At 58.3% G+C, this 12889-nt stretch overlaps 4 protein-coding genes across 4 annotated transcripts; all 4 read left to right on the top strand.

Moving 5' to 3' along the window:
* Positions 1 to 1872: 1872 nt before the first annotated feature.
* JKF63_05425 (uncharacterized protein) lies at positions 1873 to 2745 on the top strand (the record flags this gene model as incomplete). Its single annotated transcript, XM_067901384.1, has 1 exon — positions 1873 to 2745. The coding sequence occupies one exon, from the start codon at positions 1873 to 1875 to the stop codon at positions 2743 to 2745; it is 873 nt and encodes a 290-aa protein (XP_067758059.1).
* Positions 2746 to 3818: 1073 nt separating this feature from the next.
* On the top strand, positions 3819 to 6338 carry JKF63_05424 (uncharacterized protein; the record flags this gene model as incomplete). Its single annotated transcript, XM_067901383.1, has 1 exon — positions 3819 to 6338. One exon carries the CDS (start codon positions 3819 to 3821, stop codon positions 6336 to 6338), a length of 2520 nt encoding a protein of 839 aa, XP_067758058.1.
* Positions 6339 to 7001: 663 nt separating this feature from the next.
* Positions 7002 to 7556, top strand: JKF63_05423 (uncharacterized protein; the record flags this gene model as incomplete). The annotated part of the gene is made up of 1 exon (XM_067901382.1): positions 7002 to 7556. One exon carries the CDS (start codon positions 7002 to 7004, stop codon positions 7554 to 7556), a length of 555 nt encoding a protein of 184 aa, XP_067758057.1.
* A 3791-nt stretch (positions 7557 to 11347) lies between these two features.
* Positions 11348 to 12130, top strand: JKF63_05421 (uncharacterized protein; the record flags this gene model as incomplete). Its single annotated transcript, XM_067901381.1, has 1 exon — positions 11348 to 12130. The coding sequence occupies one exon, from the start codon at positions 11348 to 11350 to the stop codon at positions 12128 to 12130; it is 783 nt and encodes a 260-aa protein (XP_067758056.1).
* Positions 12131 to 12889: the final 759 nt, after the last annotated feature.

Below are 12889 nucleotides of genomic sequence, written 5' to 3'. Positions count from 1 at the left end.
ACGGAAGAGGAAATATGTGACGGGTCGGTGGCGCAGATGTGTGGCCGCATCGAGAGCGGGCAGGTGTTGGGTGGTCGTCAAAACATTCGATCTGCTCTTTGTGCTGCTGTGGCGGTGACTCGCGCAGCTTTGTTGAGGGCGTGCACGTTCGGGGCTTTTCGTTTTTTTTCCAGTCGTCGCACATCGTTGATATAATCAAGCGCACTCCACCGATCAACATCATCGGGAAGTAGCTGCCATCCCCCCTGCAGCTCATCAAACAGGAGGCGATAGGACAGAAGTCGGCATGCAACCGGGTGAGGTCAGCCGGCACCGGCGACAGGGATGGGGCCGTGCAGCCACCGGCATTGTGCTTTGTGGGGTTGCCGAATCAAAAAAGAAGGTGCAAAGAAGGTCGAACGTCACTGTTGTCAAAGGAAACCGACGACAAACCCGTACACATCGACCCCCGCACTTGGTATTCGTGGAGGAGGGATCGGCTTCTTCATTTCTAGCACGGCATATATTGCAGTCCCTCTGCGAGTGCCGCTTCCGTCACCCAACGCTGGACGTGGAGCGCGGCGCGATGCTATGCGACTCGGTCAACTGCTCTGCCAGCGGCACCACAGGCTCGGACGCTGGTGCCCTGATGCATCACACCACATCTGGAGCGTGGAAGGAGTTGCTTGATGACACACTGGAGCTCATCAAGGCAATCGCAACGACCGACCCGCGCATCTCAATCTGTCCAACTGACATGACCATGACGACGACGCGGCTGCGCAATGCGATTTTACTTTATCAGGTGGCGAGCCACGCCTTGATGCAGCCGGTGCACTCGATCCTCACGTCACTACAGATACTGATGCACTCGAAGCGAATAGAGTTTCGTGGAAGACGGCACCCCACGACGACGACGGCTGCAGCGGCGAACACTCTCCAGCGGAGCATCTTTCCAACGCTCTCACATGTAGCGGCAGCGACGCTGCAGATACAGCTACGACGACAAATTTTACGCTCTCCTCAGCCACCGTGCGTGTCTTGGTGCACACACACACACACATACACATACACATGCACACGTGCGCGTATGGGTTAGTGGACGCTTAAGTTTATTGCCTCGATAGGCACGTTACGTCTGCCCGCTTTTCATCATTTGCCGCAGCGAGCCCACCTCAGTCTCCAAGCCATTCTCCATCATTCTCGCTGCTTTTCTTTTTGTCAGGGTCGCCGAAGTCCTGGGCGTTGGTCATGCGATGTTTTCGTTGCTGAGCGGCTCTTGTTCTTGTCACGGTGCCGTCTGCAGCCGATGCACATGTGCCGGATCAAGGCCTGGCGTGTTACCCTCGCCGCCCCCCCCCCCCCTGCAAGGGAGAAAAGGAGAGAGAGAAACCGACAGCCGTGGTGACTGGGGGCATTAGTACAACGACGGCGAAGCGCGCGCAGGTCTCCTTAGAGGCGATCAAACAGCGATGAAGCAGAGAGGCGGCAGCGAAGGGGTTGAAGAGATGTGAAGTACTCGCTGGCGGAAAAAAACACCACCATCATGGGCGGCGTCGCTGCCTGCGATCATCGCCCACCGTCCCGTCTCTCGGAGACCGTATCCCCACCCCACCCGTCTGTGCAAGGGCTGCCTGAACGTGTTTGAGTAACACCAACACTGTACCCTCCTTTTTTTTCTTATGTTTCGTTTCGTGTTTTGCGTCACGCGCACGGCCCTGCCTCCAACCACTGACCGCCATATCACCGAATTGGACTCGTGGCGGTGGAGATCCAGTAACGAATACCACGGCTTGTTTCTATTTATCTCTCTATATACACACACACACACACACACACACACACACACAAACGATAGACCCTATTTCAGAGCGCACCACTGCAGTGTGGGCCATGACCGACGCTGCTCTGTATCATGACGAGCTGCTCGACCTAGAACGGCAGCTGGAGGCAATCACATTCGACGCGAACGCCCCACTTCAGGAGACAGGCGCTGTCATTGGCGGAGCCGTCACCGGCATTAGCAGTGGGGAAGGTGGTCACGTCAACGCCTTCGCTGCACATGCGGCGGCGGTGCATAAATCGAAAGATGTTCTGCGACGACTCCACCGACACTTGCAGCAACTTCAGGTGGAGGTCCGCCTGTTGGATGGCGAGGAGCGTGAGCTGTACGAAACACGCGCCCGCGAGCATGCAAGCACGATCGCGTCGTTGCAAGCGCGTGTGCAACAAGGCAAAACGCGCTTCGCACAGGGCACCACTCACGCCGCCGCCGGCCCGTCGTCGTCGTCGTCGTCGTCGTTTCAAATTCATCGCAGCGCCCGTGATTCGGGTGCGAACTTCAGAGCGGTCCAGGGCGGTGCTGGGGTGCGCTGGGCACCGAGCGAGGGCGACTGCGATGCCGCGGAAAGAGGGAGCGGCCCTGTGATCGCGAACCGGGCGGAGGCTCGTCAGGCAGCGACACGCATCAACGAGATACAACACAGCACCCTGCATTCTTTGGTGCATACCGAGAAGCTGCTGAACGAGACTGAGTCTCTCGGCAACGGGGCAGCCACCATGCTGCAAGCACAGACGGAGCAGATCAGGCGGACCAACGCCGAGCTAGACGAGATTCACTCGGAGCTCGGACTCGCGAGCAGAGAACTGAAGGGTTTCATGCGCCGCATGGCTCGTGACCGGCTGATCATTGTATTTTCGATCGCCATTGTGGTGTGTCTCATCATTACACTTTTTTTGGCGATCCTCAGGCGCAAGTGGAGTTAGAAATGGAGAGAGGGGTGGGAAGTAAAAATCAAAACAAACACATGCACAGGTATATATGTATATGTATATATATATATTTCTGTGTCTGTGTGCGTGCTACCTGCGGCCCACCCACCCCGCCCGGTTTTCTTCTACACTTCTCTCAGGGATTCTCGGACTTCTGCTTGTTTCGTTATCTGTTTATGTCTCTGCAACGCACTGCTCCGCCCTTTTTTTTTCTGCATGGGGCTGTCCTCTCGATCCACCCACGCCACCTGTGCGCATGCCATGCCAGCCTATCCTCTACCGCCTCCAGCAGGGAGAAGAGTGGCTAAGCTGTGATCGCTGCTGGACTATACGTTTCCCCGTTTGATGTGGATATGGCTGCTGTGTTGGCACACGTGGTGCGCGCCTTCTTCGAGCTCACTCGCCCACACACAAAGCGAATGCTTCCATTCCACCCCCCTCCCTCCCCTGTCCCCCTGTCCCCCCCTCTTCGCCACTCATGGGGGGCTGTGGTGGAAGTCGGCGTGGCCACGCAGCGCCAACGGTAGGGCATTTGTGTGCCTCCTCCCCCGCCCCTCTCCACACACACCCACACTGGTTTTATCTCGTCCTCTCTTTCCCCCCCCCCTTGTGTGCATCAAAGGAGGCAGCTTGGAGCGTGTTGGTTGAGTATAAGAGGGGGAGAGGAGGGGGGGGGATTCTCTTCTTCGCTGTCACTGCGGCACCGACGCATGCTTCAAGGCTACTCCACCGAAAGCAAGCGAACGGAGGGGCCCGATAGGCGGATCTCGTGTAGGGGAAGGGAGAGGAGGGGGGAGGCCTACAGCAATTGGAACACCACCACCGTCGTCGTCATCATCCTTTCCTCCTTCTTTACCTTTTCATCTTTCACACTGGGGGGTAAAATTATATACTCTATATTTTCTGTTTTTTTTTTTGCTGTTGAGCAGCGCAGTACACCAAACATTTTTGTTTTTCTTTTTTTTTTGCACTTCAGTGCGTAGGGAGGGAGAAGGAGAGAGGCGAGAAGGCGTGCGGCAGTTCCTGAGAGCATTCAACCACTGTATTCGCAGCGCCCCCTTTGAGGGATGGGCCAAGCCGCCTCCTACGCGGAGTCTTCCGTGCAGCGGGCGTTGCTGAGACTGAAGGAGGAGGAGCAGGCGGATGAAGACGAGATTTTGTGTGCGTGTGGCTATTCTCGAGCGACACCCGCGTCTTGCGCAAATGGCACCACCACTGCCGCCGCCGCTGCACCGACACCGCGGGGCACACCGCAGCGCGGATCCTCTCCTCTTCTCGCGAATCGCTCAGCGGACGCACCCCTTCCGCCACCGCCGGATTTTCTCGGTCCGTTGGTCTCACTGACGCCCGAGTACTACACCCTCGACGAGCTGCGTGACGCGCTGCGCTACCTTCCAGATACGCTGTGGGTGAGTCTCCACCGCGTGTCGCTCCTGTACATGCTGGACAACGACCACGATGGCCGCATCAACGCCACCGACATTAGTTTTTTCATGGATTGGGGTATCAAGACGGTAGGTCGGGATGTCTTGCCGGACCAGCTCGCGGAGGTGCTGCAAACATGCGCGTCGCTGCACTGCTGGCGCCGCTGCCTCCACGTCGGCGAGCGCATTGAGAGTGGGAAGGCGGCAGCCACAGCGCAGCCACGGCCCGGCCACGGCACCGATGCCGGCAGTAGCGGGAGCGCATATCGACAGCGTATTTCATCGTCCAGTGCTGTCGGCTGGAGCGGTAGCACTTGGTCAGCACATCGGAGGCATCAACAGCACGACAGCGCGGGCATGTCCTCCTTCATGTTATTGCACTTCCGTGGGGCCTTTCTGAAGGCGCCGGCGGGTGGGCCAGCACCGCTTCCGGGTACGAAGGGTATCGCGGCCACGGAGTCCAGTGAGGGCGCTGTTTCGCCGACACAGAGCTCCCCGATGTTTGCGTCGCCTCGGTCGGTTGTAACGAAGCCTGTGACGGACAGTGTTCGCCACGCCGCGGCGGTGCACTTTGCGGAGTGGATGCTACGACTTGTGCAGCACCAGGAGCGGGACCGTCGGGACGAGCGGCGGCTGTTCGAGTGTCGCGTGCGCAGCATGGCGGCCACTGCCGACGTGAGGCTCAGCAACGCTGCCCGGCTGCGACATTCCCCCTACTCTGCCCATCAATCGCTGCGGCTGCGGCTGTCGACTACGTTTCTTTCCACCGGGGCCGCCAGCGCCGACGCTTCGGGTGACGGCGACGATGCAGTTGTCTCTGTGTCACAGGGCAGCATTCAATATCATAACCCATCAATGCTTTATGCCACCCCCAATAGGGACGCTGGGGTGGTGGCAGAGTCGTCACACGCAGAGGACACCGCACCGGAGCGGGGCGTAGCGGGCCTGGCATCACCGGCTGAAGAGACGACTGCGCTTTCCGTCAAAGCGGGTCCCATGGCAGGGCTGACGGCACGGCCACACCACCCCGAGAGCGCTGCCCCCTCCGCCGCGCTGGAGACGTGTGCAAACGCGCCCCTGCCGCCGCCGTTTCCCTCACGCAGTTCGACGCCCCTTCGCGTGCCGATGAATCCAAGTAGTGGTGGTGGTGTTGGGGCCTCCAAAGGCACGCCTCCATCCGCGTCGACATCCTCGCTGGCAGCGGATGCTAGAACGCCCCTCCAAACACGAGCAGTGGGCCCTCCCTCCCCTGCGGACCTAGAGGAACCCCGGGTGGCGACGCTTCCCCCACAGGAGACCCTGTCGCCGCATCAACCGAGGCGGCTGTGTCAATCCGTGGTGGCACCCAGCACGTGGTCAGTGTCCCCCGGCGGACAGCCCAACGTCGCCCACTCGACCGCGGCTATCACGCCCGAAGACTTGTCTGTCGGCGCCGGCGCACGTGTGAGTGGGGTGGATGCCTCTGGTGAAGAGTACCTGAGCGGAAGCGGCCTCAGTAACCTCAAGAGGAAGGTCAGCTCCTCACCAGTTGCATCGGCAGCCTCTGCGGGAACTGGGGCCTTCGCTACTGCGCGGGGCAGCGGCATCCCTGCAGCGTCTTTATCGGCACACCAGATGAATGTACTGCTGATGGATTCAGAGGCGTTCTACGCAGAGCTGGAGGCCAGTAGGTGGTGCACCATCGGGGCGGTGGAGGAGGTCTATTTGGATTTTGCAGTAGAGGAGTCGTACTGCATGCCCTTCTGGTCCTTCTGCCGGCTGCTCAACGAAGCGTCCGCGGACGAGGTGCAGGCTGCGCTGGAGCTTCCAACGGACCAGGCTGTGGCGGTGCTCACGAGCGCGCTGGCCGTGGAAGAGTATAGGCGAGCGGCAGCGCGCCGGCAGCTGCAGAGGCACGTCGCGCTGCAGCGCGATGGCCTGCATGGAAACAGCAGCAACCACCAAAGCCGTCTCCACGGTGGCAGCTGGGCGCGTGGCCTGAAGGTGATACCCTTGTTCGTAGTCTCGCAGTACACCTTTGTGGCCTTTGTCACTGCGTTCATACACGCCTATTGGGCGATGCTGGAGAGCATGGGTGTCGACCCCGCGATGCAGCCGGCGATGGTGGAGTCGATCTCGTTGCCCCCGACGCGTTCCCCGTCGGCTGGTTGTGGGGCACGCTAAGGGAGAGAGAGAGCAAGAGGAAAGACTTGCAAGAAAGATGGGGGGAGCCGGTGTGGACGGGGAGGGGGAGGGGGGTCGCGGAGCGAAAAGGTCGAGGCAGGGCATTGCAGGCGAGCACGGGGGAGCAGCTGCGTCTCCCGGCGTCCTTTGGCATCTTTGCACTGGCGTGTGTCTGTGTGTGTTTGTGTCTCGAGGTGTCAGCTGATCCCACGATACAAGGGCAAACGAGCAAAGAACAACAGCAAAGCACACACACACACACACACACACGGAGAGAGAGACATGTATACGCATATACAGATGTAGTTCATGCCAGTCACCACAGAGCTCTCTCTCTCATTCTCATATATATGTGCACGCACACGTATCGCACCCACGGCACTTCATTTCGACCCCCGCCCCTCCCCCTCTTGGTGTAACTCCCTTGATCGGTCCCCTCCCCCTCCCTTCCCCCCCCCCCCCCCCGCCGGCCGACATCCATAAACAGAGAGGAAAGACAAAGCAGACAGACACAGACCCCCTTACCCTCCCCCACCCCCTCCCCGCTCACCAACACGCCCCCACACCTACAAGCGAGTGCATAACTGCGTGTTATACGCAATACACATCAACACAGTTTCACACACTCACGTACGAAAAGGAGAAAACGAGGTGAATACGCAAATGCCTCCCATCAAGTGGTCCTCTCCGGTGGTGTTCAATCAACTGATGGCCGTGGCAGGGCTGCCGGCGGAGATGCAGCTGGCCGCAGCGGCGGCTGTCACAGCGCATAAGAACTCCTACGCCCCATACTCGAACTTCTCTGTTGGCGCCGCCCTTCTCCACGATGACGGCAACGTCACGATCGGGTGCAACTACGAGAACTGTACGCTGCAGGCATGCTGTGCGGAGCGCTGCGCCATTGTGCGAGCCAATGTGGAGGGTCGTCGGCGCGCCAACGCTGTGGCCGTGTACGGCCGCAGCTACAGCACCGCCGCCCTGGCGCACCCGCCTCCAGCTGAGACTCTTTGCACGCCCTGCGGTCTGTGCCGACAGCTACTGGCCGAGGTCGCTGACCTGTCGCAGAACTTCGAGGAGTTCACGGTGATACTCGTGGCGTTCGACGCGCAGCAAGCGAAGGCGGTGCGGCTGGCAGACCTCCTGCCGGCAAAGTTTGGTCCGGTGGACATGGGCATGGATGTGACGCAGCTAGGTAATCCCCCCACCTCCCCTGCGTAGCGGCAGTGGTGCATTTGTGAGGAGTGAAGCAAGCGACATCATTTTGTTTGTTTTTTGCCACCGCAGTAGTTCACCCCGCCCCCCCCGCCTTTCCTCCCTCCCTCCCTCCTCTCACACACACACACACACACACACAAGCGTACTTCCTTGTTCCGTGGAGCAGGTCGCGTAGTGGAATCGGATTCGGCTTCTCCTCCTCCTCCACTCCCCGTTGGATTTCATGGGGGGGGGTACGGATATCTTCAATCTAGTATAGGATGTCTCTCTGTTTCTCTCATCCCCCGTCATTTGCCTTGCCACAATGTCGTCTGCGTTTACCACACTTTTGCTTTCGGCCCACTTCGCACCAACACACACGCGCCGACCTAACGATGCCGTGCACACAAGTCACCCGCCCGTGCGCGCCCAGATACACACACACACACACACACACACATACACACTCACATCGTTGGCCGGTCCACTGCAACCACGACATCGTTGAGTGCGAAACGAGCTATGAGCGAGTCGATGCAGCCAGAGACCATCGCTACGGCCACTCCGGGGGCGCCTGGGCCTGCCGCCACTTCAGATGTCGAAACATCATTGCCAGAGCAACTGGCACAGGGGGTGATGCCCGTCTCGGTACCTGCCGCTCGCCCGCTTATCACGACAGAGAAGGGTGTCTGCCCTGTGAAGGCTGAGTACTTGCGTCCGGCCCAGGCGCGTGTCAGTCTCGACGCGGAGGGTCGCACACGGGGCATGAACAAGGGTGCCGCTCGCGAGCACTCAGAGTTTGTTCAGGGCACGCAGCGCCCCACATGGGAGGGAGAACGGAATTTTTTCATTGGAGCAACGCTACAAAAGATCAAGAAAGCCGTCCGTGAAACCAAACAGCAGCTCAAGCAGCAGCAGAACTCTGTTGACAAGGACGGCGCTTTCTCCCCTGTGGATGCTACAACGGTCGAGGCAGCAGAGTTGACGGCAACGACGACTGCCGCCGTGAAAAATGACTTTGTTGCGGCTGGGCAGAAACGTGGCCGCAGTCCATCAAGCGAGGCCGTACCGACAACAGAAGCACCGCCACCTGACGCGACTACAAAGTTGAGCAGTGAGGAGCCGATAGCTCGCCCCACTCAGACGGAGGAGAGGCTGCGCGAGGTGATTGGGCGCCAGGCAAGCTCGCGTGGCATATTCTGTGACAAGCTTGTACTGGCGCCACTGACCACGGTTGGCAATCTGCCCTTTCGCCGCATCTGCAAGTCGTTCGGCGCGGACGTCACGCTGAGCGAGATGGCGGTAGTCTTCAACTTGAATCGGCTCCAGAAGACTGAGTGGTCGCTGCTGCGTCGGCATGAAAGCGAAGACATCTTCGGCATCCAACTGGCTGTTTCTCGCCCACAGGAAGCAGCGACGTTTGCACAGGCGTTGGAGGCATCCGGCTTTTCGTACGACTTCCTTGACATCAATTGCGGCTGTCCGGTGGAGAAGATTGTGAAGTCTGGCTGCGGGTGTGGGCTTTGGACGCGGACGGGGCGGCTGCGCAGTGTCGTGGAGAGCCTGGCGGTTCACCAGGGCCGACCTGTGACGATCAAGTGTCGCACCGGCCTTAACGAGGAGATGCCCACGCTGCACCAGCAAATTCATCAGTACTCCACCTGGGGCGCCGCAGCGGTGACGGTGCACGGCCGCTCAAGCAAGCAGCGGTACACCAAGCTGGCTAACTGGGACTACGTGGAACAGTGCGCGCACCTCACCCCACTGCCTGTGATTGGCAATGGTGATATTATGTCTCTGGAGGACGTGCTAGAGCACCGGGAGCGGCGGCCACACATTACTTCGCACATGATCGGCCGCGGGGCCCTCATAAAGCCGTGGTTGTTTGAAGAGATCAAGAGCGGCCAGGTCAAAGACATCAGCAGCTCGGAGCGACTGGACATGCTGAAGGAGTTCTGCCGATGCGGTATGGCTCACTGGGGGGCGGACGAGCGCGGTGTCATGACAACGCGGCGCTTCCTGTGTGAGTGGCTATCGTTTCTTCACCGCTATGTGCCGACTGGGTTACTGGAGCGGCTGCCCCAGCGCATCAACGAGCGTCCACCTTTCTACAAAGGTCGCGACGAGCTGGAGACGCTGATGGCCAGCGACAGTGTGGCCGACTGGATCCGCATAAGTGAGCTGCTGCTTGGACCTGTCGAGGAGAAGTTCCGCTTCACCCCGAAGCACAAGAGCAACAGTTACACACACGTAGCGGAGCTGGACGGCGGCATAGAGCCAGAGGGTTGATGTGAGTCGCACGTCGCCACCATCCTCGCCACTTGTGTGTGCTTTAATCTCTTCACTAAAGGGGGCGGCGCCGCTATGGCCACGACGACCCCCCTCCCCTCCCCCTAACATGTGTTTTCCCAAAAGCCAACCACCGCGCGCCTCGGGGCCCCGCAGGGTCTAGTCCACGCGCCGCAGCATGTGCCGCGGCGCCCCCGCCCCACCTGGCCCAACCCTCACGCCCAGCACCACCCCAACACCTGGCCCAACCCCCCACCTACCCCAACCCCAACGCCCTCCCCAGCCCCCGAGCGCGGCCCAGCCCCCACACGCAAAAAAAAACGGCGACCGGGGCAGCCGGGCTGGCCCCGCCGGCCATGGGCGCGCCCGAGGCGACCCCCCTCTTGGCGAAAAGCGCGGCCGCCAAAAATAACGAGCTGAGCCCGCAAGCGCACTAAGAAAGCCGAGCGGCATATCGCCAAAAACACCGCCGCGTGACACCGGAAAGCCACGAAAAGAGGTCACGCCTCATTGGGGCACTCTCGGTTAAGCGACTCTGCGGAGAAACTCCGCCATGCTCCCCCACGTCAAAAGCGCAGCTTCTTACCCTTCCGCTTCTCACCTTCAGGAGGCAGGGAGTTCGCGCCAGGGCTACTTTCTCCACCCCCAGCCGCTCATTCATGTTTGCACTTCTTTGTGTCCCCTTGCACGTATATCTGGCTCTTCGGCAATGTTTCCCAGTAGCTTCTCTGCTGCCGAGGTTCCCAACCACCTTTGCACGCCTTGACGCTCTTCTGTCAGCAAGGTTTCAACCCTGGCAAACCCTTCTCCATATACTGGACGTCGAGGAAATTAACGTTTCTAGAACCCCACGTCTGACTTGTGAGGTTGCGTCTGGCAGAGAGTCAGAGCTAAGGCCAAGAACGACCCTAGCGCGCGAGGAAAGAGTATCCGTTGCAGGACGCCACCGTGGTACAGACACCACTGTTGCTGGTTATGTAGCTGTAAAGAAGCTGGATGCGACCAGAAAAATGTTGTTGGCGGCTGAAGATATCTTCAGCGACGAGCGCATACCTGCGGCAAAGCTGGGGTCGCTGAACCAATCGCAGGTGCATAGTCTCCCGCTCTCCCTCTCGCTTTTGTTAAACTTAAACATGGCCGTTGGTGTCTCCTGTCGTCTTCTGCGGTGCACTTTTCGAGGGTAGATTCAGTCGTTTCCATGCAATTTGACGCGCATCTTTTTGTTGCTGTGACGCAGCGTGCCCCTAGAAAGCTGCGTCTATCATTGACGCGCAGGCCGTGTGGTGGATGCCCGTTTTTGCGACGGATGCGAACTGATCGCGGTGTCGCCATGTTTGGGCAGGAATGGTCTTCTTGCCGTTGTTTTTCAGGGGGTTCCATTCTCCCTCATCCCACTTTCCTTTGCTTGTTCGTGTCGGTTTTACACCGCTAACCTCGCGACCATCTATCTGCGTATATCTGGAGCGAAGCAAGATATCGTCTGCAGGGTATCCTGGTTCTCCACGTGTTTGCACTTCTCGAACTGCATGGCGGTGGCGTTTTTTCTGCACTTTCCCCTTTGTTCCATCACTGGCACCGAGGCACAAGTCCATGACGATAGGAGCAAAGGGTGTGGCTGTTCTCAGGGCAATCTAGCCCTAGTCAGAGTGCGTAGAGCTTTTCAGTGCCACACCTGGCAGGAGGTCTGTCGAGTCTTTCCTGCACTATCCTCTTCGTATCCTTTACTCGTGTCTGCTCCTCCGACTCCTCACTCCTCTTTCTCTGCAAGATTTCGCTTTGAATTCTCCGGAAATCCCAACTCAGCTCCATTTCGCTTTTATAGGTTTCTCTTCCCTTGTACCCAATCATACACGAATCCGAGTCTACAGCGAAGCGTTCCACTGAAGATGTCCCCCAACGGGAAGTATGCCCTCAGCGTCGTGGCGGCTGTTGCTGTCTTCGCAGCTACATTCGCGCTTGCGATGTCGGTGACAGAAAGGATGCCAGAAGGCACATACTGCGGCAACTACGCGAGCGGCCTTGTTGTGGGTAACGTGACCGTAAAGTCCGGTGCCGAATTGTTCGATTTCAACGTGAAGGGTCTGGGCATGAACCTCGAGTGCAATAATGAGAAATTTCTGTACGATCCAAAAACTCATCACGCGGTGGTGGTTGGTGCCACGGATCCCAATGACTGCATCGGCTCAGTCCTCACCGAAAACCATTTGACTATGGAAATCACTTATGCCCCCGGAACGGACGAAATCTTTCTTGACTTCGGCATTGTAAAGATCACCTGCAAGAAGTGCGCCTTGCCTTCTTATGTTTGAAACGCTTTGCAAGTTTTTTTTCCTCGCCTACTTTCTTTGCTTCTATCACCTATTTTTGCAGCTCATATTCTTTAACCGAGTGCACGAGGACGACTCTTTCTTTTCACCATTCGGGTGGACGCTGTTTTCTTTTTCCTATTGACCGTTGCTTGTGATGCTGTAGCGGAAAGAATCGAGTGTCAAGCTTTCCATGATGGGGGAATGGCATGTAGCCACCTCCATCACAGCTTGAGAGCTGGTATGTGTGCATAGGCACTCGTATATGTCGCCATAAGGGTAATGCCTCACCCTTTGCTGAATTTTCACTTCAAAGGCCACTACATTCAACAGGATTCCATTGAAATCAAAAGCAAACATGCCTTTTTGCTAGTTGCTACGCGTTGAAAGTGCTCTACATTGAACGAAGGCCACCTCCTCTCTCGTCCCTTTTTCACCTTTCTGCGCCGCTATCGGCTACGGAACACACGAAACGTGCTCGGCAGGGCTTGCAGCATTTTGTGTTGTGCAACCCCTTTTCCTTCTAGAGCCCTTTCGATTGAAAACGTTCTCAACTTCTAATTCAGACTTGTCCCTGCGTACTCATACTACCAGCAACTTCAATCTACACCGCAGCGGACTCTTCGCGTGTCCCCTACGCGTCAGTGTGCTGCTCGTGCTCTTCCAGAGCAGCTTTTCTACGCCCCGTGCTCGAGTGATCAATGCCGAGAGCAAAACGGTGTCTTACTTGGTTCTCTACTGGGGATGACTGTTAGCGATTTG

This window comes from Porcisia hertigi, chromosome 17 (genome assembly GCF_017918235.1).
Source record: "Porcisia hertigi strain C119 chromosome 17, whole genome shotgun sequence".
NCBI classification, from domain to species: Eukaryota; Euglenozoa; class Kinetoplastea; order Trypanosomatida; family Trypanosomatidae; genus Porcisia; species Porcisia hertigi.
The sequence above is the reverse complement of the archived record's forward strand: the minus strand, read 5'-3'. Positions and strand labels throughout refer to the sequence as shown.